Source organism: Meleagris gallopavo, chromosome 7, assembly GCF_905368555.1.
Source record: "Meleagris gallopavo chromosome 7, MGAL_WU_HG_1.1, whole genome shotgun sequence".
Lineage (NCBI taxonomy): Eukaryota > Metazoa > Chordata > Aves > Galliformes > Phasianidae > Meleagris > Meleagris gallopavo.
In genome coordinates, this window is record NC_139410.1 from 31,268,998 (window position 1) to 31,291,075 (window position 22,078).

Consider the following 22,078-nt stretch of genomic DNA (forward strand, 5'->3'; position numbering starts at 1 on the left):
CTAGCTATTTTATTCTCTTTCTTAGGATTTTTGCACACCAGTTATTTCCCTGGCTTCCAAATGAGGAGCATGCTTGTACCTGCTTGTAAAACCCAAAGAACTTGAGTTTGTCCAAGTAACAAGATATAGACCTATGTTCTTTAGATAACATGGAGAGGATCTGGTTTTCTGCTTTAGTGGTCTGTAGTATCCAGGGTGGATTGCAGCTTGTGTATTTATTATGCATGAACCAAGCTTTGCAGTCAGGTACATTTTGGGTCATACCGGATGGCCATGAAAGGTGGCAAAACTTGAGATCTGAACAGGAGCCTGAGAATCTATTCTGAAAGTCATCCCCGCTAAATATCACATTTGACTGAATCCCATTTACCTGCCAATCTTTTAACTGATTGTTTCTCTTTAAATTTTCTGGTTCGTCATATCAGCAATCAGTGCCAGGGACTGCAGTGAGAGCAAGAGCAAGCCCTGGCAGAGGGTGGCAAAGGCGTTTTGTGAGTACTTTAACTCCCCGCTTGTGAGAAATGGACTGCTTCAATTTCACACTGAAAGCATCCATGTGCTGCTACAATATGGTAGATTATTTTTGCTTTAGAAAGCTCACTGTGACATTTTATGTCTATTTGATCTCTTCTATTTTTAAAAGGCTCGCTAGCAATTTACTTCAGCTATAGAATGGGAAGAAAAATGTGCTGTTAACTATAGAATATTGCCTCTTTTCTAAATGGCCCTGAAAGGTGTAAAATATAAGATCTGGTTGCACGTTCTCATTGTAATACCAAAGCAGATCTCATTGTCAGTCTCTTGAAGGCACTTAGAGCAGCACCCCACAAAGCAGCACTCCATGCTGTGATGGAGCTCCAAGGGATTTTGGCAGGAAGAGGCTCATGGGCATCATCATGGTCCTTACGGCCAAGCTGGTGTCCAATTGGTTGTATTTTTTTAGTATTTTTTTCCTTCTTTATACTTACTGAGGAATAAGATCCAGTTATTATGAACATCTTTATTCACAGTTGCTTGAACATTATGTGTATATATATTATAACATAAAGAAGGCACTGGCACCAGTTGTTCAGAGAAGTGGTGGATGCCCCAACCCTGCAGACACTCAAAGTCAGGCTGGATGGGGCTCTGAGCACCTGATGGAGCTGTAGATGCCCTTGTTCATTGCAGGGGAGTTGGATAAGATGGCCGTCAGAGGACCCTTCCAAATCAAATTGTATCATTCTATATGGTGATAGATTCTAGGATAGACTGTGGGTAGATTTATAGAAAATGAAGCATAATATAAAGAAGTTCTAAGTTTATACTTAGTTTTTGCCTGTGATCAATTTAAATTGGACCTTTAAACGTTTAGTAAGTTTTAATTCTATCGCTCATAAATTGCCTTGAGTTTGTTGCCTTTATGCTTGAGTGTGTGTGAGTGTCTGAGGAAGGAGGTTGTTGTTTGTTCCGAGCTTTTTGTTTTGGTTTGGTTTTAACAAGATTTAAGACTGAAATTTCCTGCAGTGCCTGCAAACAGCATGGTTTAAAGAAGTTATACACATGCATCTGGATTGTCTGGCTTGGGTCAGTTTAAATCAGATCTGTAATTTTGTAAACTTTTCCAGCATTTAATTCTATGTACTTCAGAAAATGGCTTTGTTTGACTACATGTTTCTCTGAACCTCTCTTGCTGCTTTGCATTAAAGCAAATAAACTAATCACCAGAAGAAACTAATCTCCTTGATCTGATTTGCAGGAAATGGTATAGATCACTAAGCATGCAACGTTCCATGTCCCTTATCATGAGGATTTGGTATCCTTTTAAAACTTAGTTTCTATTGACTTTGTAACTATCAGGCTAATAGCACTCTTACAGCTCAGCCAGGTCTGTGCTTTGAGTGGAAAGAACTGGGACTTAAACCTGTAGATTAAGGCTGGTATTGATGTTTGTCTTTTCCAATGTGTATAGTGTGTCTGATGTATCAAAAAATAAAGTAAAATTGCTATGAAAAGAAGAAAAAAATCCTCAAAACTGACACGAAGCCTGTCAGTCTCTGAGAACCACTTAGAAAATTCTAGGCAGAAATATGTTTTCTGCAACAGAGAAAAGTCTGTCTCCATCCACATAAAAGATGGCATAAATTAGAGGATATCAACAGTAGATTAGCCTAGGGTCACTTTTCTTTTTTTAATTATGTTTGTTTTGTAAATTTTGTATTTGTTAAACTGTAAAATTTTTATATTACTATGTCCTTCCAACATCTTGTGGTTGGAGTCAATAATTCTAAAAGCAAGAGAATGATATTTTCAAAAACAGGTGATCTTATATTCGAAGGATAATGTTTGAAAATTTCAGAGCAGATAATCTCAATTTCTTGGTATTTACTCATTATGCATCTTTAATAACAACCATTGATGTTGCCTTTGTTTTTATCCTGAAAAAAATATATTTGAGTGAATTTTTTGGGTCAAAATTGATCAAATCAAATAATTTTATTCATCTAAGATGCTGTCATTAGCAATAATTAACTTGTTACTAGTTAAATTATCAGCTAACTTATTTGCAATTAGCTTTGTAGCAGTAGTAGTTAACTCATGCAGATGAGGCCCACTTCTGTGTAGATGTCTTGGTGAATGAAATGCTACATTTCTAAATAACCATTTAAAAATATATGAATTGTAAATTTTCCCTAGAAATTGGTTTAACTGGGAAAAAGCTGAATAATTGAAGCCAATAATATTACTTAATATGTGTTTTCATATTTATTTTTTAAACTATTTTTCCAGGATGATCTAGTAAGCTAAGGAAAGAGTTGGTTATTAAGAGCAGATAGTATCTCTCAAAATTAAGGTTTTCATATTCAAGTTGCATATAATCTCTTCTGGATAGTGTTGATATCTCTGTGAAAATTCCATCATTTCTCTAATGTCATCCTGAAGAATGTAAGAATAAATTCATAATGTCTTTAAGCTCTAAGTAAAGAACACAGTCCCACTGAAATTGAAGCAGTGTATTAAACAGTATTTTTGTGACTGCGGTATATAGAGATCTGCATGAAGTGTTCCATGCCTTACAGACATTATTACTGAAGTGTATTTGATAGAAACAGTTGAGTTAGTTTCCAAACTGTAATCTAATAACACTGCCTCATTTACTGTCCAGCAGTTGTCAAATGAACAAGTACATATTCAAGGGAACGTGGGCAGCATTGGTACAGGAAATTTTTAGACATCCTCAGTCAGTGGGATAGATGAGGAACTCAGAATTGTAGAAAGAAAAAGGCAATAATCAATATGAGCAAAAAGAGAAAAGAAAGGAACTTTGATAAAGAGACCTAGTTTTTCCTTGATAAGGTAAAGTAATAGTAATGGTGCTAATATTGTATCCATCAAAGTCAGTGTAATTCTAGCAATGAAGAGGAAAATTAAGCCCAATGACTTCTTAATCGACAGAAAAAAAACTTTTAAAAGAATAATGCCGATTTAATAATTTCATCTTTTTTTTTAGCAATAATACTCTCTTTTGGCCAGAAAAGCTTAATAGTAGCACTGTGGTGCTCACTGCTTCCACAGCCATTTTTGACACAACTTCTGAAATCTAATTTTGAGAAATTGATACAAGTATTTGTTACAGTGCATTGCTTTTTCAGAACCATATGAAGGGATTTGCCCAATCAGCCAAAAGCTTGGTGGTGTATATTTACTTATTTACTAATCTACAGACCAATTTTATAAAGCAATCAGTTCCTGTGGAGAGGATCAGACAAAAATTCCATTATTTCAAGCATTTGCCTATTTCTGAAGCACTTATGGGGATATAAATGGTTTGGTTTTTCACTGAAGGTATGTCATACCAGCACTGCAGGCTGGCAGCAGAGGTTACCACCTCTACACTGCTGAGTACTACGTTTCTCTGTAGACTTCCTACTGATTTAAGGAATTAACTGTTTTTTGTTGAAGAGTCTGGTATGCGTTCTATACTTTGTATAGACCAATTTATGCACGACAAGCTTCTATTGACCCAGTACACCCTAATGACTCCTGTGCTGCTGTGAAGTATCACGCCAGCAAAGCATGCATTATGTGAGCTGAGGAGAAGCCATTTACTTGACAGACTAACAGCTCTTAAATAACCATAATGGCACCACGATCTGGAGCGTAAAGACCACTGAACTGATAGAAGTAGGAAAAATATTTATTACAAAGTCAATATGTTCGAACACAAAATCTGAAGAGCAGCTGCTTGACTTAGACAGCTGAAATCCACTATCCCCTTTCACCTCAGGATCTCAAAACAATTTAAACCTTTAAATGGCTCCTTCACGTTTCATCTTTAAGAACAGGAATTAAGCTTTAAAATCAAACGTAATTATATAAACCATGAGATTTATCCAGAACTTATCTCATGAACCTGGAAGTGTTCAAGAAATGTGTGGATGTGGCACTGAGGGACTTGGCCAGTGGCCATGTGGGGATGGGTTGGTCTTGGTGAACTCAGAGGCTTTTTCCAGTCTTTGATTCAGTGATTCTAAATCTCTGTCTTTGGCCTATAACAGCTGACCCAGCACTGCTACTCAATATAATTTTATTTTAAAATAGTTCGTGTTTTAATTATAACATATGAGGAGGACTTGACTGAAAGCAATATGATAAATTCAGATAGGCCTATAAATTAAGATAGGTCTATACATCCCACTGTTGTGGGTGGGTTCAAGGGACCTGTATAGCTGTGGTTCACAGCCCTGAAAATGCACTCAGAATTCACAGAATTTATTAGTAGCAATATCCAAATGGGCAGACACATATTGTGATGTGAAGATTTTCTATCTGTAAGTGTGTGAGGTAAGTGTTAACTTTTCATCTTCTCACTGTCCTTTTTGCTCATTACTTCTCTTTGCTGGCTATATTTTTTTCGAGAACTTTCCACATAGAAATTTAAACTTCAAGTGTCATTACTTCACTGAAACTAATTTGTCCTTATTATTCCTCATTACCTTTTATCTTGTAATTGCTCTTTAGAGCTTCATACAATCTGCATATTACATTCCTCTAAGTGTGCTTTACTAGTCCTGATATATTTTTTTTTTTTATAATCAACATGGTCAATATATACAAACGGTAAGCACCAACCTGATTTGCTATACGCGGTAATTGGATTCTGCGTTTAATTACAGGTGGTAACGACATTTTAAGCACCTTATACAGGTGTTGGGGGGGGGGTTTATGAAATGTTAAGCAACATTAAGAAAGTCTGAGCTTCTGGAGCACTGCCAAATTTCAGAGGTGCCTTTCAACTCCAAATTGCAGTTTTCATGGGAGGATAATTATAGCTCTGGCCACCTGGACCGCTCCTGCTGGAGGCAGGTGGAGCGAGGGAGTACGGCTGCCTGCGAGCCATGCTTTGCATCTTCCCTCTTTATCCTTTTTTTTTTTTTTTTCCCCCCTTTTAAATTATTCCAAATACGTTATAGTTTGTTTTCTGATCCCTAAAAATACCGCGTGGCCATCTTTGTTTTTAGTGTGTGTGTATGTGTGTGCTGGTCAAAAACCAGTGGCAGAACACATTGTCATGAATCGGTAATGCAGCTGAGATTGGGTGACCTTGGGAAAGATACTTGAATTATATTGATGGCCTCCTTGATCTTGGGGGAGTTTTAATTCACATATAAAATTTCAGCTAGAGAAAATTAGACGGAGATTTGTTTTGGAGCTAATGAGAAAATATATGGCCAAGAAAAGGAGTTGCCTTCTCCTTCATTACTCATATAATGTAGGAAAGTAAGTTTTTCCTAGCAGTGGAATTTAAACTTTAATATGTCCAAAAATAAACATTTTTTTGTTTCTTTCTTTTAAAATTACATTAATTTAAACTTAGAATATATAAAAAGACATTCTGTCATATTCAAGACATTGATTTCTTTTATAGAAATCGAGAGAGGCAGCAGTTTCATATGTCCTGCAGAACCCTAAATCAGCTCTTAATTTCTACTCCTTTTCTTGCCTTCCTACGCAACCTGTGCTTATTAGCAAAAAAGCCCAAAGGCTTATCCTGCTTGTGCCTGCTCTGTGAGGTCTGCCTGTGCTCAGCAGACAGGTCAGGCTGTGTGAGCCGCCAGTCAGGGAGCTCAAGCTGTTCCTGTTAGAAGATGCAGCTTTATTTCTGAGATAAATCTTAATTCTTCATCTCTAATAGCATTTTCTGGTGTGAAATCCTGGCTTTAGTGACGTCAGCAGGACTCTGAGGGCATCCAATCTTCTGAACTGTTATTTAAGAAGCACATCATTATTCTGCTTTACAGCAGTACTTTTGCTTGCAAATAGATGTTACATCATATGCTGTTTGAGCAGTACATTTTTGCCTGTGAAATGTAAAAAGGAGCAGATATCTTAAAAGAACATTGCCAATAAAACTCTGAAATCAAGAACAGCTAGAGGTGAAGCTCACACTAGTACTTATATCTTGTTTGTCTGTACTGAATTAGCTAGCTGACCTTTCCTAAGCATTATAATGTCTAAGTGATTGAAGTGCCAGAACTCAAATTTTATTTCTCCTTGTAGGACATCTGACCTCTGTCTGGATGTGTAGGTTTCCTTTACATTGTGTTTCCAATATCAGGTACTTTTATAGGTACATGGCTTCTGTATTGTTAAATAGAGGAACAGAGAAAATCTATTTGGGGTCACTCAGAAATGAATTCATAAATAGACTGCAATGCATGGAGCTCACTCTAATACGTCACATTGCTTCACTCTATGCCATCACATCTTCCTTCTCCATAGTCAACACTGGAACAAACTTCATAGAATCACAGAATCAATCATTTGACTTGAAAGGGACCTTTAAGGGAAAGGGATCTGGTTCAACTCCCTTGCAGTAAACAGGGACCCCAGAGCTCGACAGGTTGCTCTGAGCCTCATCCAGTCTGACCTTGCATGTCTCTAAGGATGGAGCATCCACCATCTCTCTGGGCAACCTGTTCCAGTGCCTCTAAGTTAAAGGAGTAAATCAACTCAGGTTCCAGAGTCTAAAACTTCGACTTCTGGCTGCCCTTCCCTGTAACGGGACTAACAAATGACAATCTCCATACTGTTACCACTGACATTAGGGGAAATTTACACTGCCTTCCATTCATCTGTCATTTGGAAAAACTGAGGACTCCTTGGGTGATGTGCTCTGGGAAGATTCTTTTTTACCAAACAATCAAAAATGTTCCCAATTTTTTTTCAGATGTCGGTGGATTTTTTTCAGTACTTTATGGGAAAAAGTTATAAAATTAAATGAAAACTGCATTTAGTTAAACAGCTGCTTTTGAATCCCATTTCTCCCATTTTAATGAGAAGCAGCCTGTAAAATATTTTGGATAAATATCTTGAACAAATATTTTCTTTAGGATGTGGAATTGCTAAGTAGTTTTCTTGTCTACATGAATGCTTGGGTAACAGCATTTCCTCTTTGAGATCCTTATTTTCATGTTTAAAACAGCTCAGGGGTTTCCATGGGCTATGGGTTCTGTCATGAAATATGCTGTGTGGTCTGAGCTTTATTCTTACAAGCTGGCGGAAGGATTACAAATAGAAAAAAAAATATATCTATATTTGGCAGAGAAGATTTTAGCTGTTGAAGTGAATTCCACTAACCTGTTGTGACATTTTGATTTCTGTTTTTGTTTTATGTTCTGCACGAATGTGTAAGTTTCCAATATACTGAGGATGTGGAGTAGAGCACAAGTGATTTTTGCCTTACTTCTCTGGGACCGACAGCTGTTGATCAGAAGGCACTATATCATCTCACTGGTATGGTGGGGAAAAAGAAAATTGAATGGGAATGGTTCCCCAGGTCAGGGGCACCCTTGGGAAGACAAGTCTGCACATTGAAAAGCCATGCCCCTACCTTTCCCACAAGAGAAAAATAAATAGTGGTGGCACAACGTGGCAATTTCGGCTACATTTGTATTTAATGCTTTCTCTTCTGTGCTCTCTTTACTTAGCTAAAAAGCATTCTTCTCTTCTTGGGCTGTAATTATGAATGTGTTTTGTAGGTTTTCTCAAATGAAAAATAATATTTGTACTTAAAGTTTATGTCTGCAGAAAATATTTCAAGCTATTAGTTAAAAAACACAGGTTCTTAGGTGTAATGTGCACTGCAACTCAGTGTGAGCTTTGGGAAGGTGGCATTAAGGGATAATGTACAACAGGCATGGATCATTTTACCGCTCTCTGACCTGGTGAACGAGTTGGGAGAAATGCCTTTTGTAGAGCCTGTGTTAAGCCTCAAAGCTGTTCTCATGTGAGTTATGCTGCAGTGAAGTGCTAACTGGGCACAGACTCCAAATGAGGCAGCTGTGGGGTTACAGTTTGAGGTCTCTGCAGGGTGTGAGAGAGCATACCCTATTGCCTTGAGAATCTGGTAAAAGTGTGTGGGAATTTTGGAAGAGGGCCTTCTGTGTTTTGTTAGCATTGCTCAAGCAGTGAATATAAATTGCATTGTGCCCTCTAACAAGCTTGCACCCAGACAGTATTTTCCCAATTGCAGAGCTGTGTCTGTTCTGAGTGCCCAAAGCCCAGCGTGCTGCCCTAGGGGCCTGGCTTAGCTCTGAGAATGCAGTGACAAACTTCAGTATCATTAGGACAGCTCTCACTCAGCACAGAACAAAGTGGAGGCCGGGAGAAGAGGAGAACTCGAGCAGCACTCTCCTCCCAGTGCAGTACCAGGGCATGTTCTGTGCTCTGCCCTTGTTTATAGTTGATGTAGCAGCAAAAAGACAAGGTGCCATTAGCTTTTGGTTGAAAGGTCATACTGAAGTTATTTTCCTTTAATCTCAAGTACTTCAACCATAGAAAAGCAAAATAAAATTTAAACATCTGCTCTAAGCAACTCCCCTCCTCTGGCTGTATCACAGAGAATGAAGTTAAACACTGAATTATATATAGAATAATTATTGCAAAATTGCTCAGACTGCTTTTCAGTCACTGGTGTCAATTCTCTATGTGAATGAGAATGAATTCTTCAGAAGTTTAGGAAAGGTAGGAAATGATCCTATAAATTTTAGTTTGCCATTAACAAGAAGCAAATGCCATTATCGAAAAGCCACTTTAAATCAGTGCAATGAAGATGTGTTTATTGTGAAGAATATGGATAATCCTGTCCCAGCTAGTAAGTGTCTTGGGAGCATTAGATGTGCTGCTGAGCTCTGGGGCTGTTTGAGGTATTGCTATGGCTTATAGACACAGACCTTAGATAGAAGCTTTCACTATCCTAAATACAGGATAATGTCCAGTAGGCTCAGCAACACAGCAAAAGGCTTTCCCTCACATTTGGGATGGATGAAGGAGCATGCCTTGTTATTTCAGCTTAGCTGCAGAATGCTCCTTAAGCTGCAGGAACCCAACTGTGTGGCTGAGCCTTTGTGACTTTGAGCATAAGCTGATGGGGTTTGCTGAGGCAAGGCTTGGCTTTTTAAAGAAATGCTAGCATTTATATGTGTGCTAAGTTTCAAGTGCCATCAGTACTCACACTGGACTTAGGTTTATCCATTGAGGGAGTGAACAGTAAAGAAGAAACAAATCTAGTAGGATAATCACCTGTGTAAAGGTAAGGTGATTCAAAAATATTTGCTTAATCAGGTCTGCAGGTTCACATAGATCCCGTGGCTATTTTATGGCTTTGGCCATTTTACTTGTTCATTCTGTCATGTAATTTTATTTTCTTTTAACTAATACATTGTACAAAATTATTTTCACATTTTATTCTCTGTTGATCAGGGAAAAAAAAAAAAGAAAAGTATCTGTACAATGTTAACATGAATATTGACCGCAAGGTGAACAGGACCCTCTTTTTGTCAGAAACTTGCTTGTCAGCATGCTGGCTATAGATCAGATGTAAGGAAAATCACTTCTGCAAAACCAATTTGCTAAGGGACTTGTAAAATCCATTTTTAAAAAGTTACTGAGGCGAAAAAGCAAAGGACCAGCCAACCACATATTTTGATCAGCTCTTCAAGGTCAAAAACTGCTTACTAATTCATCAAATACCTTACTGGTAGCACTGTTTGAAGAACAAACAACTCTGTGCAGATGTTCTACCTAATAACTCTAATACCATGGAAAGATGGCTAGGGTAGGAAGAAACAGAATTTTTTACTTACTTTTGGCAGTGCTACAATCATAGGAGCTGTGGTCTTCAAAGCATTGGCAGCCCAGATCTGTACATTGTCCATTGCCATTACAGAAAGCAGGACAGCGGAGAATGGTAAGGATTTCCTCCTGGGTAGCAGTTGACTGGCTTCCAACATGAAACACTTCACCTCTGTTCCTTAGCACTCGTCTTTCACACTCATTTTCCAAAAGCGCTATCAATGCCCTTACCCAGGCCACATCATCCTTGAGCTGCAGATCTAACATGCATATATTGATGGCCTCATCTATCAGTTTTCCCAAGAGAGCCTTACACACTAATCCAATGGTGGAATTTGCAAGAATTCCGTGGCAAATCTCCTGAGCTTTGGCAGAGGTTAGGCCGTTGGGAGTAGGCCATCCCAGTGGGAGTTTTAGCCGAATCCCTTCAAAATAATCCTCTGGGAAAAAATAGGCAAAGCTTTCCGTGTCTGTCTGGCTTGGGCTATGCAATGGGTGAGGGGCTGAGTATTCAAAGTAGTCTTCTTGTCTTTTTGGTCTCTGTAGTTCTTCTGCTGGCTTGGTAAAGTTAAGGGAACTATTGTTTTTCATGGAAGCATGTTGTGAGAAGGGTTTTAATCGCTCCTCATGGCTACCTCGCTTTTTGACTGATTTAGGGAGAGATCTTTGATCAAAAGACTTGGGCGACCGTTCCCCATCATCTCTTGAAGCAAACTCTTTGCCTGAGTGAGTGACAAACTCTGATGTAATATCCAGATATGGGATTGCAAAAGTGTAATCCACATTATCATAATGACAACCAGAAGATTGCATCTGAAAGGCATTCAGCATCTTTACCAAGGGCATGGACTTTGTGCTTTCCTTCTGGCATCTGCAGTAATTTTTCCTCTGCTTCTCTTCTGAAGATGCTGGAGTTTTGTCAAATAAACTCTTCCCTGGAGGTATTCTGGTTTAAAAATACAGCGAGATTAGAGGGAGGAAACTTTCAACAAATTGATCTATGCTACTAGGTAAACTTTCTTTCCCCAAGGTTCAGGAATATATAAATTCTCAGTCTAACAAAGTACTTAAGAAAATGCTTAACTTAAATCTTCGTTTTCTTTAGTTTTTTATGCACTGCCCTTCTTGAGTTGTTCTGTACATTTTTGAGCACTAAACTGGAACTTTTGGTAACAGATGCTTAAGTGCTTTGCTGGAGCAATGCCTAATTCTGGGATGTCACTTTGCAGGACTTTTTCTAAGGTACAGGTTGCCCTTTGCATATCAGACATGAAACAAGGTTTTGGATTTGTCTGGAGTGTGACTCAGATATAGCTTGGGGAATGGAGAATATTTCCTCTAAGAGTTGGATCTCTGTGTCTTTTTCTTTTTCCTTGGCATACTTCATTTCTGTTCTCTAATGGCACTTTCTTTGAGCTTTTCTTTTGATACAAAGCAGTTTTCTCTAGATGGTAGGGTTTATATATCATATAATGAAAGGTGATTTTTTTTCTCCTTTTTTTAATTTACTACCACTTTAATGATGGATGAACTTCTAGAGAGTTCAGTTTGAATAAACAGCTGTGATTGAAGTTTCTCTGGAAATTTCATGATCTTATTTGTGCAGTGCAAAAGGAATTCCTGAAGCTTCTTAGAAAAAGATATGCTTCTTGTCTCAATAGTTGGCAGCACTTTATTTCCAGACAAATTTGAAACATTACCAAAAATGTAAATTATTTTGGCATCAGTTTTGTCTTGCAGCCAAAATATAGAGGGTTCAGGAAGGTTGAAAGCATTTGTCAACATTGTAAGACAAACCCCAGATACTGTTGTAGAAAGCAGATTTGGCTTTATACAGTTTTGACAATATATATTGAAGATGGCATATGTGATGGGGATGTATGCCTTGGAAAGGCTTGAGGCCCTGAAAACCCCTGTGCTTTCTTACAGGCAATACACTTCTGTGAGCTAGGAAGGACTTCTGCACAAGATAACTAAACAAATGCTGCTTTTTCCTGCCCATAACCAAGGAAGATGTGAAAGCAAATGTTTCAAGGCGAATTGGATGCAAATACAGAGCAAGAGTCCAAAGAGAATAGTGGTGTTCCTGATTTCTCTATAACTAAGTGCAGAAAGTATTAAAAAAATATTCTATCTACTTAACATACATGTTTTAAAATTCATCTCTTCCTTGTTCACGTGCTACTTAGAGACTGGCAGCTCTGATGTTGTTTTATTGTTTAAATATTGCATCAGAAAGCCAATGTTTAAAGCAGACTTGTTTTCGGCTGCTTTGGAAAGGAGGGAGCTAGTGAAAAAACTGAGCTATCAGATGGTGAGCAATCATCCTAGCTTCAGGTGCTGCAGAAAACATAGCGTGCTTTAAGTGTTATTTAAAATGAAATTAAAAGCAGCAGCAGTACAGTGACCCTCCAGGCTGTATTTTTTATTGCACCATTTCTCCATTGGTGGATCAGAGACTGATCCAGTCTCTCCTGGATGTAGTGGTAGCCTTTCCATTGGTTTAGTTGTTTTTTGAATCTGGCACTGAAGAGTCCTTGAGACTCCATCTTTGGCAGTACTGCAAAATTAAACTCGTTGCCCCACTTGCCCTTCTCACATAGCTGCAGCTTCCCATACCTTTCCTGAAGGTACCCTCCATCACATGTGCCAAACATTAGTACATTCCTTGCCATTTTATAAGTGAATTCCTGTATGTTCTGCTCTGGCTTCTGATCTTTCAACAAACTTGTTTTGAACATCTGCTCCCAATGCTCTTGTTAGCCTATCTTGAGGTGGGAAGAATCTTGTCATTCTTGCACCAAACTGTTTCTCCTTTTGCCTTCCCAGAAGCAAGCCCTGATTCATCCTCACAATTTTAAAGCATTAGAGATGGCTGTTGATTTCTAAGTAGCGCTATGTAGACTGGTCGAATATATCTAGAATGTGGTTGAAGTATTTGCTCATTTTCTGAAATGCAGTAAGTCTAAAATTTGTTGCATTTATTGCTTGCTAAGTTCCCATGCACAGATTAAGTGGAACATTAAGTTGCATACCTAGCTATCAGACTACAGTTAGGATTTGATCCAACTGTATCAAGTTTTCACACACATGTTCTTCTCATATTGAATTGAAATGACTATCACGACATGAGCTGGTCTTGAGATATCTTCACAAGTAAACATAACTGGCCACGTCCACCTTATGTGTTTCTTATTTGAAAAACACATTTCACAAGCAAACATACACAGCCAAAAAGCCATTTCAGTTTTGGAAACACCTTTTAGGTGCGTTTTGAGTTCAGAAATATGGAATTAAAGTGTGGACTCCTAATTTTGGTTCCAGACCATCTCTCTCAGGAGGTTCAACCAACCATCATCATCAGTGGAGTAGATATTAACTTTTAGCATGCTACATATATTATCACACTCTGTCAAAATGTAACATTTAACCTATACTCACATATTGCAATTAGTGTTCAGGAACAAAAGAACAAGGGAAATACCAAGCCCTTAATTAATCCCTATTGTCAATTATCTACATTTTCCACTGCAGGTGAGAACTGCATCCTTTTTTAACAGCTGAGTGGAATCTTCACACAGCTGTTAACTTGACATGACTTGTGAATATAAAACTTCTCCTTGGTAACTGCTGATTCTCATTGTGCTGACTGAAAAACCAGCCACCATGCTGCTTAGATGATAATGGGCCTCCAGGTTTCCCTTGTCTGATGAAGCTATTCCAGGTATTTAGAGGTGTACATAATGAAATAAGTGTATCAGCATCCCTAATAACTGCTATGGGCATCTCCCAGCTTGTGATCCTTTCTCACTTTGTACCTCCACTCCTCTATGAAGTCTTCCTCAGGCACATTGTTCAAGTCGTTGTGACTGATCCCATCAAAGAGGCCACACAAACCTCTGGTGCTGTTGAAGTCACTGCTTGGTGTCCTCACTGTCAAGCCCATTCCCCACTCGCTCACATCAGCTCGAATGAACGCTCCCGAAGGGAATAGGATCTGAAGGGACAGAAAAACTCAGTGAATCGAAGCCACTACTGAGCATTTTTATGCAATAAAAATGTCCCTTTCTATAAATGAAAATATCAAGGCAGAAACTTGGTGATGCTGGTGGTTATTTAAGATCATTTAGATGCATTATGACTATTTATTTGTGCTATTATTTAACTTGTTTTCAGTTCTCATGTTGCTACCATCTGACAGTGTTACACAAATATAAAACCACATACGAACTTTCTTTTTAAAGTAAAAATTAAATTCTTTGAGATTTTCCCACTGGTAAGTTACAAAATAATTTTTGAAGCAACTTCCATGACAATAGGCCACCCTCGTGTCTTTGCCAGGAAATCATTTCTTTTAGATAAACTGCCAAGTATTGAAAAACAGCTTTCTTCCCTCTGAAAAATCGTTTCATTTTCCAAGGCTGGATTACTCAGAAAATGATTGTGTTTTAAAGTAGATAAAGCAATTTTCTCATTAAAGAACTTCTGGTAGGCTTATACTGACCTTTAAAAGAAAAAAAAATTGTGAGGGTAAGACAAAGAAGTAGCTGTGCAGATAATGGATTTTTCAGATTGGTGGTCCAAACAAATATAAAAAAAAAAAAAAAAAAAGAACAAATCTGTTCAACTGCATTGTATTTTTGTTTGCTTGCTTTGTTTTACTAGGTAAGAAGAAAATGACTGTGAAATTGATCCATGCTGGGAGTGGGAGGAAGAGTTCTCTATCCGGATAAGTAACTTTTGTACTTTCATCCACAATTAAATGTTACCAGTTAATTTTGAAAAGCACATTAAATGGTTGGAAACATCTCATTACAATGATTTCTAAATATCTTAGTTTTTTTAAAATCACTCCTGGCTGAGAATAATTGATTCAGCCAAATAATGCCCATTACTTTTTTTCTCACTGTATTTTTTTAGTCCTTTATACTCTCTTCCAAACTGAACCTATTAATATCTGTGAGAAGTTAATAACTAATATTTGTATTTCTGTGCTGGAATCCAGATTTACTTTTTGGCTGCAGTAAATAACAATCTTGTTCATTTGAGCTTCTCAGCCCTCATTTCAACCAGGAGAATACTTTTGTGGAGCTTGAGACCTTGGCAGTATGTTTTGCTTTCCAAGGGAACTTAAAAAGCCAATTGTTTTAATACATAGAGCAGAACAACTGCAGCTGACATAGTGTTGGGCAGTGTTTGTTTTCCTCCTTTTGAAAAACCTTTGAGTTATGTGCTTTTCTACTGGGATGAGCATCGCCTACAAAGCCATCTATGAAATCCTTAAGTTGAAAACTGCTGTATCAACCTTCTGTGCTGTGTGAATGGGTATTTCCAGGTGGATTTATTTTCAGAAGTCCATAACCCTTCTTTTCCTGCTGCCCTTAGGCAAGGCAAGGCATCTGCCAGGAAGAGCTGACCGCAGCCCGGGTCTTCTTAAACCACCTGGATTTTTAAAACTGCTGGCAGGAACTCTGAAGAAGATTTTTTTGAGACCTCAGCTTAAAGGGAAGAAGGTGATGGGCTGCTGAAAACCACTGCAGAAAGGAGTAATCTAAGCAAATGGAGGTGCACTGCTCATGGTGGTAACTCAGGGACCATATTTGTTGTCTACAATTCCATTCAGATCAGGGCAGCATTCCTATTTACATACCAGAGGTGTCCTAATTTATTTTAAACACAAAGGAAATCAGTGAGACTTACATGAGGTGCAAATGAGGATAGGGTTTTTTGCTACAATTATTCTAGTAATAAAACAGTAACTGTATTGCATTCAGTTGCAAAATGAAATGACAGCTTGCTTTCTGCTTTTTCTCTATTCTGTAATTAACAGACTTTCAATTACTATCTCATCAAGATCTTTTCCAAGAGATTGCAAGGACAGCCAAACACAGGCACTCTCTGGCAGCGTTCTGGCTCTGCTGTGAACCTATCTTCACCCAAAATATCTCCTGGCAATAAATCTTGATGACAAAATTTTAGGATAAAATTATCTTCCTGGCTGTAATTTCCCCCCTCTTCTCCCCACCAAACCCCTTGGTACAGCGCACTCTTATTCTTTCAGTGATTTCACTGGATTAGTGTGAAGAAATGATACTCATGCAAAATTTGTTATGGTCAGATAAGGTTTTTAGGCAAATACTTTAAATTATACCAAATGTTGCACATTTGCTGCCCATTTTCATGGCTTTTGAGTGCTGTCTGTATCTGGCTAACATTGCCTTGTTCTTAGTCTAAGACTGCATTGTTTTACCTGTGAACCTTACTTCAATATCTATACCGTAAAGCTCTGCAACAAAATTTGCATTGTGGGTTCAGTAGTACCTAGCATGAAAGAACCAAGAGCAGTTTGGTAAGCAACAATACTGGCACTTTGATGTGTCTCTGAGAAATTTCTGGAAATCCTTGTTTTGTTTGTTTTACAGTTGGTTAAACCAACGTTTCTACCAGCTTCTTCCCCATATCACATTTTCCAGTACATTTTGCTGCAGACGCCCTCATGGCTTCAGATGGATACTTGTCGCAGCAGCTTCATTAATGATTCAGAAACATTAAACTCACGTTTTTTAACAGTGACAACAACGGGAGTACTCAAATCTCCACGTACTGTTATCTTTCTCCCTCCGTAGGATGTTAGGATTTTGACCTGTGGTGATGCCTCAGTACTTTGGATGTTGAGCTGCGGCCTGCTGTCCTGAAAGTGCCCATTGCAGGCGTCCAGGCGGACGACGTCGCTCCCTTCCCATGCAGCCACCCCACAGTTGCAGGCGGTGGCAGAGTGGTGTCCCCCACAGTCCCACTGACGGACGTGTACTTCGAATGCCCGCGACGTGCTCTGGCACAAAAGGAAGGTGCCGATTTTATAGTTATCGTAACGCCTAAACAAGGAGAAACAAAACCAGAGTTTAGAGATCCTGGAGCAGATGTATGAGCCCTTCCAGCACTGGATGGGCCTGGACATGGAAGTATCTCTCCAGTACCATGAGCAAGATGATGCAGTTGCTGTTATTAATTGGGAGTGTAGAAGAATTCTTGAGAAAACCTGGTTGCTGTCTGCGAGCTGCTGCTATGGCAACGGGCATGGATAAAAAGGATAAACATTTGAAAAAAGCAAGTGGGAAGAAGTTCTTGCTCCCAGGACTTTAAAAATATGTTTTGGTTCTAACTGGATGCTGTACAGCACGATATTCTTCAAAGAAAAATCAGTGCGCAGATAACCTCATATGCGACTAACTACTAACTTTTTCTAGTCTGACTGTGGCTGGGCATTTCATGTGAATCACAGAATCATAGAATGGCTTGGATTGGAAGGGACCTCAAGGATCACGAATCTCCAACCCCCCTGCCACACACAGGGCTGCCAACCTCTACATTTAATACTAGACCAGGCTGCCCAGGGCTCCATCCAACCTGGTCTTGAACACCTCCAGGGAGAAGGAGGGGCTACTGCTGAAAGCCCTTGAAAACAAAGTTGTTTCCCCTCTCAACAACTTCACTGTAACCATCGTTTTCTCTAAAGGGATTGTCAGCCAACGTACTGCGTGGTGTGGAACAATCCTCTCATTCTTCTCTCTATGAAATTCTTTGCTCTACCTGAGCAAAACAATTTTGCAGGTGTTTCCCCTCTGTGCAGGCCAGATGCAACTTCTAAAATAGGACTTGCAAGAGCATTCTTCTCTCCTTGTTCTTCTGTTTCCTCATACCATGATCTTGTTTGACTGTTACTTTACTTTATTGCCATGTGATGTTTAAAAGTAAAGAAAATAGGGGCTGTATTTTTTATATATGTGGTTGGAGATTTCTCCACATAAGCCAGCAGCTGCCATCTGCGGGTTCTTCTGCTTCCTTTTAAGGCACTGCACTTAGTTTTAAACTTCATTTTTAGGAAAATAAGTATAATGGAAATTAAGTCATAAGCATTTTTGTTTTTTTCCAGTAAAAACGAAAATTTAAAACGGAATATTAAAAAAAAATCAACCACTAAGCTAAATAACAGGATTATTTTTAAGCTGTGTCATAAAAACACCGATAATTTTTCAGTCAGTGAATGCTTTCTGTACAGATGAGAAAATAATTTGTTGTATTTTGGCTCAAGAACAAAGAATGCTTAACATGCATATATCTGCATTTTATTTCTCTCTAGAATGAAAGCCATAGAAAAATATGTACCTGAAAACGCAGCAAGAATTTAAACTCCAACTGCTTTTCTCTGTAAGAAACCACATTTGACATTATACTTCATCTTGAAAAACTTAGTGAAGTTGGCCGTAAAATGATACGATATTGAATGGTTTTGCCTCATCTTATTTTCTAATCAGGTACATAAATCCTAAGTACGTTGTGCAGATGCTGCTGCTAAGACTGATTAGAATTAAGGGCAACATAAAAGATAGTCTTGTAAAATCAAGTGCATTTTGGACCTCTGCACTGGAAAGATTGAGAAGCCAGAAATTTAACAAGGATCACCTTTCTCAGTGTCCTTCAACCAGACATTTCAACAGGAAGAGCCTAGAAGGAAGATGTTTAGAGAGGCTGATGGAAAATAATGCATTGAAATGGCTGCATCCAGATTAATCAGGTATATCTGGTAAATAAGACTGTATTAGCATATAAATTCCAGCAATGGGAGCTACTTATTGCTTAATAAGCACAGACAGTGGACCCAGTCCAATGCTATTGGAAGTCACAGTCCTTCAGTTAAGTCATGACAGATTGCACAGCACATAACAAACTTGCGATGGTGTCTAAATTGGAGCTTTCAGCTGCCTTTGAATTACACAAATGGATAATTGAATGTAATCAGGTAAGCTTTTGTGATTTTTATACTACTGTAATTGCGATAATGATTCTTTGGACAACATTTGAGAAATGAAATTGCAGACTTGCGGAGCTAAAATCATGAAGTTATTGGAGGCCTCGTAAAAGGGAGCTATGCATATTTTTGTGACCAGGCACTATTGCTTGTTTCTAAATTACTCTTCATAGTGCACTTCCCATTCTGCTTCCCTAATTGCCTATAGTAATGGGTGTACTGGATGTGGTTTCCTCCCTCCTCATGTATGTATTTTTCAAAGAGTGCATCATGTTCCTGCCCTGAGGTGAATTCATGTCTCAAATTTGCACTCAAACCAAGAAAGTAAATGAAAGTACTCCTAAGTCTTTTGTTATGTCTGTGAGATGCTATAGGAATTGTTTCTGTTGGTTTGTGATAAGAGGTACAGAAGGAAGTATACAAAAACCTTACTATTAGTAGCAATAGAATAACTAATGCAATATGCTATTGCCACCAAGCTATCTTTATTATGAATTCACTTATTACTGGGGATTCACCTAAAGTTTTTCCTCCAAAGTTTTGTTTATTTGTTGACATTTATTTGTTGACATATCCCTGAAGACTCCCTCCTTCCTTGCAAATAAGAAGTACTTTACTCTAGTTGTGACCCCAGGAAGGACTGGCTGATGCTGAAGGATGTCCTCTGGTTCCAGAGCTTATCACTGAAGACTGGCTACGTTGTTCTCAGATACTGTTGGGTTATCTTCAGCAGCCATTGGATGCTTGGGGAATTTCTACAGGCTAACAAGAAAGAGCAGTACTTCTGTGAGGGCTGATCATGACCAGGACTTATCTGTGGGCTGCTGTAATGAATGCTGTTAAAAATGAATGCCAGCCATAAGCATGAAGCTTTGCAAGCCAGGGATTTGTCATTATGAGGAAATGGTGTCATTCTTTCTGTTACAGTATTGATGGATGGGTTTGTGTGTGTGAGAAATCTTTTAAAAAGTTGTTGGTTTTTTTTAAGGTAAAATGCAATATAATGTAAATGATATATATAGTTTGCAAGGAATATTTCCCTTTTTATATTCTGCCTTACAAAGATTTTCTCCATATTTAGTTTTAAGCTAATACTTCACTTTACATTTAAGAACCTACAATTTATGTCAGGAAAAGCTTTTATGTTTATACTGTGCCATAACTAATATTGAGGGCTATGCTTTTGCTTTACCAGGCTTTCACATTTGTTTAATTTAGAAGTTACTTTACTATAAAAGGAAGAGCTCTCTCTGGATTTTAGCTAGTATAATTAATACTGTTTCACACTGATGCACCAATATACAGAAATTGATTGTGCTTACATGAAAAATACAACACATTCTTCCTTGATTTTCCATCTTTTCTTTTGGTCAAATGAGTAAAATGATGACAAGATAAATATTTCTACAGAAATATACCAGCCAGAAGCACATCGAAGGGAAGTGCTGTCATTAGAAGTGTGAGTTCGGGATTTCAATTATGCAATGAACAACAAACTATCTCAGATGCAGTGTGAGTTCAATATGTCAAATTAAAAACCATTGAAAATATATCTATAGAGCCTACAAAATGAACTATTATTTGCAATCCCAAAGGTTGAATTTTCCTATTTTTCTGTCTTCCATCTGCTTCCATTCTTGCTTGCCTCCATTGTTTATTTTCCCTTCTCTTTGCCATCTTTTGGTGGAAAAATCAAAAAAGGTAAGCAAATCTAGGAAAGGCAGGAATGTTGCCTATCTGAGTAGAAAGCAGGCCTACTGTTTTGCTATTTACATATGTTCTCTTTCTTTTCATATGACAGGTTTGCCCCAGGGCTCCACGGACAGAGGATGGAAGAGGTGCCAAAGAGGCGACTGACAGGCATCCTGCCACAGCAGCAGAGCTGGTAAGCTGACCTACAGGATGCTAGGTGGAGTGATTTCCCTGGGTTATATTGGTCACTGGATACTCTGCTGTTGACCTCAGAGGCAGTTTTGGTAGTTTCTCACCACATACTCTTTCATGACGAAGGGAAATGCTTCACTTCCGTAGCTTTGTGTCAGCCTTTGTCTATAAACTGTAAGTTTGTACCCTGACAGATACAGGAATTTCATTCCCCACAGCCTATATATAGAATTTTAAAATCGTTCCTAACAACATTTTTTTGGATAGGCACACAGAGAAGTTGCTTAACTGACATCTAATAGGGTAGCATAATCATTACAGTAATTGAAAGAGATATTATTTACAGTAATAAATGGGAATATAAGTAGGAGTAATGGGACTGTGAAATGATGGGTAAGAAACTTGGCTGAGTATCAAGAAGTGATATATCTTAGTGAAATAACCTGGTTATTGAGGTGGCTCATTTAAAGCTACACTGGGCAGAGCAGTAATGAATGTCCACAGTGAAGAAACGTGTGGTTATTGAGGGGCCAGGTGTTCCTGGGTCTTCGCTGCCTCTGAGACAGGATGCCACAGAAGGATGGGTGCTCCCAAACTCCCTGTGCTCAAATGGAATTGTAAATTGCTTGGAAACATTTCTGTGTACTGTCAGTAACAGGGTTCCAAACTCAGCTGTTCAAATAAAATTTCTCTGTATTACTTTAGACCTTTTTCTTCCCCAGGGAAGATATGTAAAAATATTCTACATGGCTGAGAGCATTCCACCATGCCAAGAAGTAATTTTATGACTTCCTAAACATGACAGCTTGTTAGGTCCCTGTCCAGTCCTGGCCCTAAATCAGAAGGGAATATTTTAGAACACAAATGTTTAGAGAGTTCTAAAACAATATTCTGACTTGTTTTAATATACAGAGTTGAAATAATGGCGGATACCAAGAAGCACATGGATATCTGTGTGCCACTCTTAGTTCTTCCTCAGTTTCTTTATGTTTAGAAATCAAAAGCTTGACCACATTATAGACGATATGCATCAAAGAAGGAGGGAAAATGGAAAGTCTCAAGTGTGCAGAGTCTTGGCTGATACTATTCAGTTTAGACAACATCTTTCTTTGACGCCATTGTGTAGCCTTTAAAGGAGCCACTGTCCTCATTTAATCATCAGAGATTTCTCAGTTTTAACGTCATTTTAGAGTTCATGTTCTGATAAATACATGCTGCTGCCTCCAGAGCATGCTGGACTGAAACTGGGACATTAGAATATCAAAATTA

General features: G+C 38.4%; 1 protein-coding gene across 3 annotated transcripts in view; it reads right to left on the reverse strand.

Annotated features, from left to right (window-relative positions):
- Window positions 1-22,078, reverse strand: part of LOC100542745 (von Willebrand factor D and EGF domain-containing protein-like) — a 164,803-nt gene that overhangs the window by 80,632 nt on the left and 62,093 nt on the right. For all 3 annotated transcript variants that reach the window (XM_085227788.1, XM_085227789.1, XM_085227787.1), the window contains exons 9-11: window positions 16,721-16,991; window positions 13,935-14,113; window positions 10,128-11,062 (exon numbers count right to left, since the gene is read on the reverse strand). In XM_085227788.1, the coding sequence (XP_085083914.1) occupies window positions 10,128-11,062; window positions 13,935-14,113; window positions 16,721-16,991 (1,385 nt within the window). The remainder of the gene's footprint in view (window positions 1-10,127; window positions 11,063-13,934; window positions 14,114-16,720; window positions 16,992-22,078) is intronic.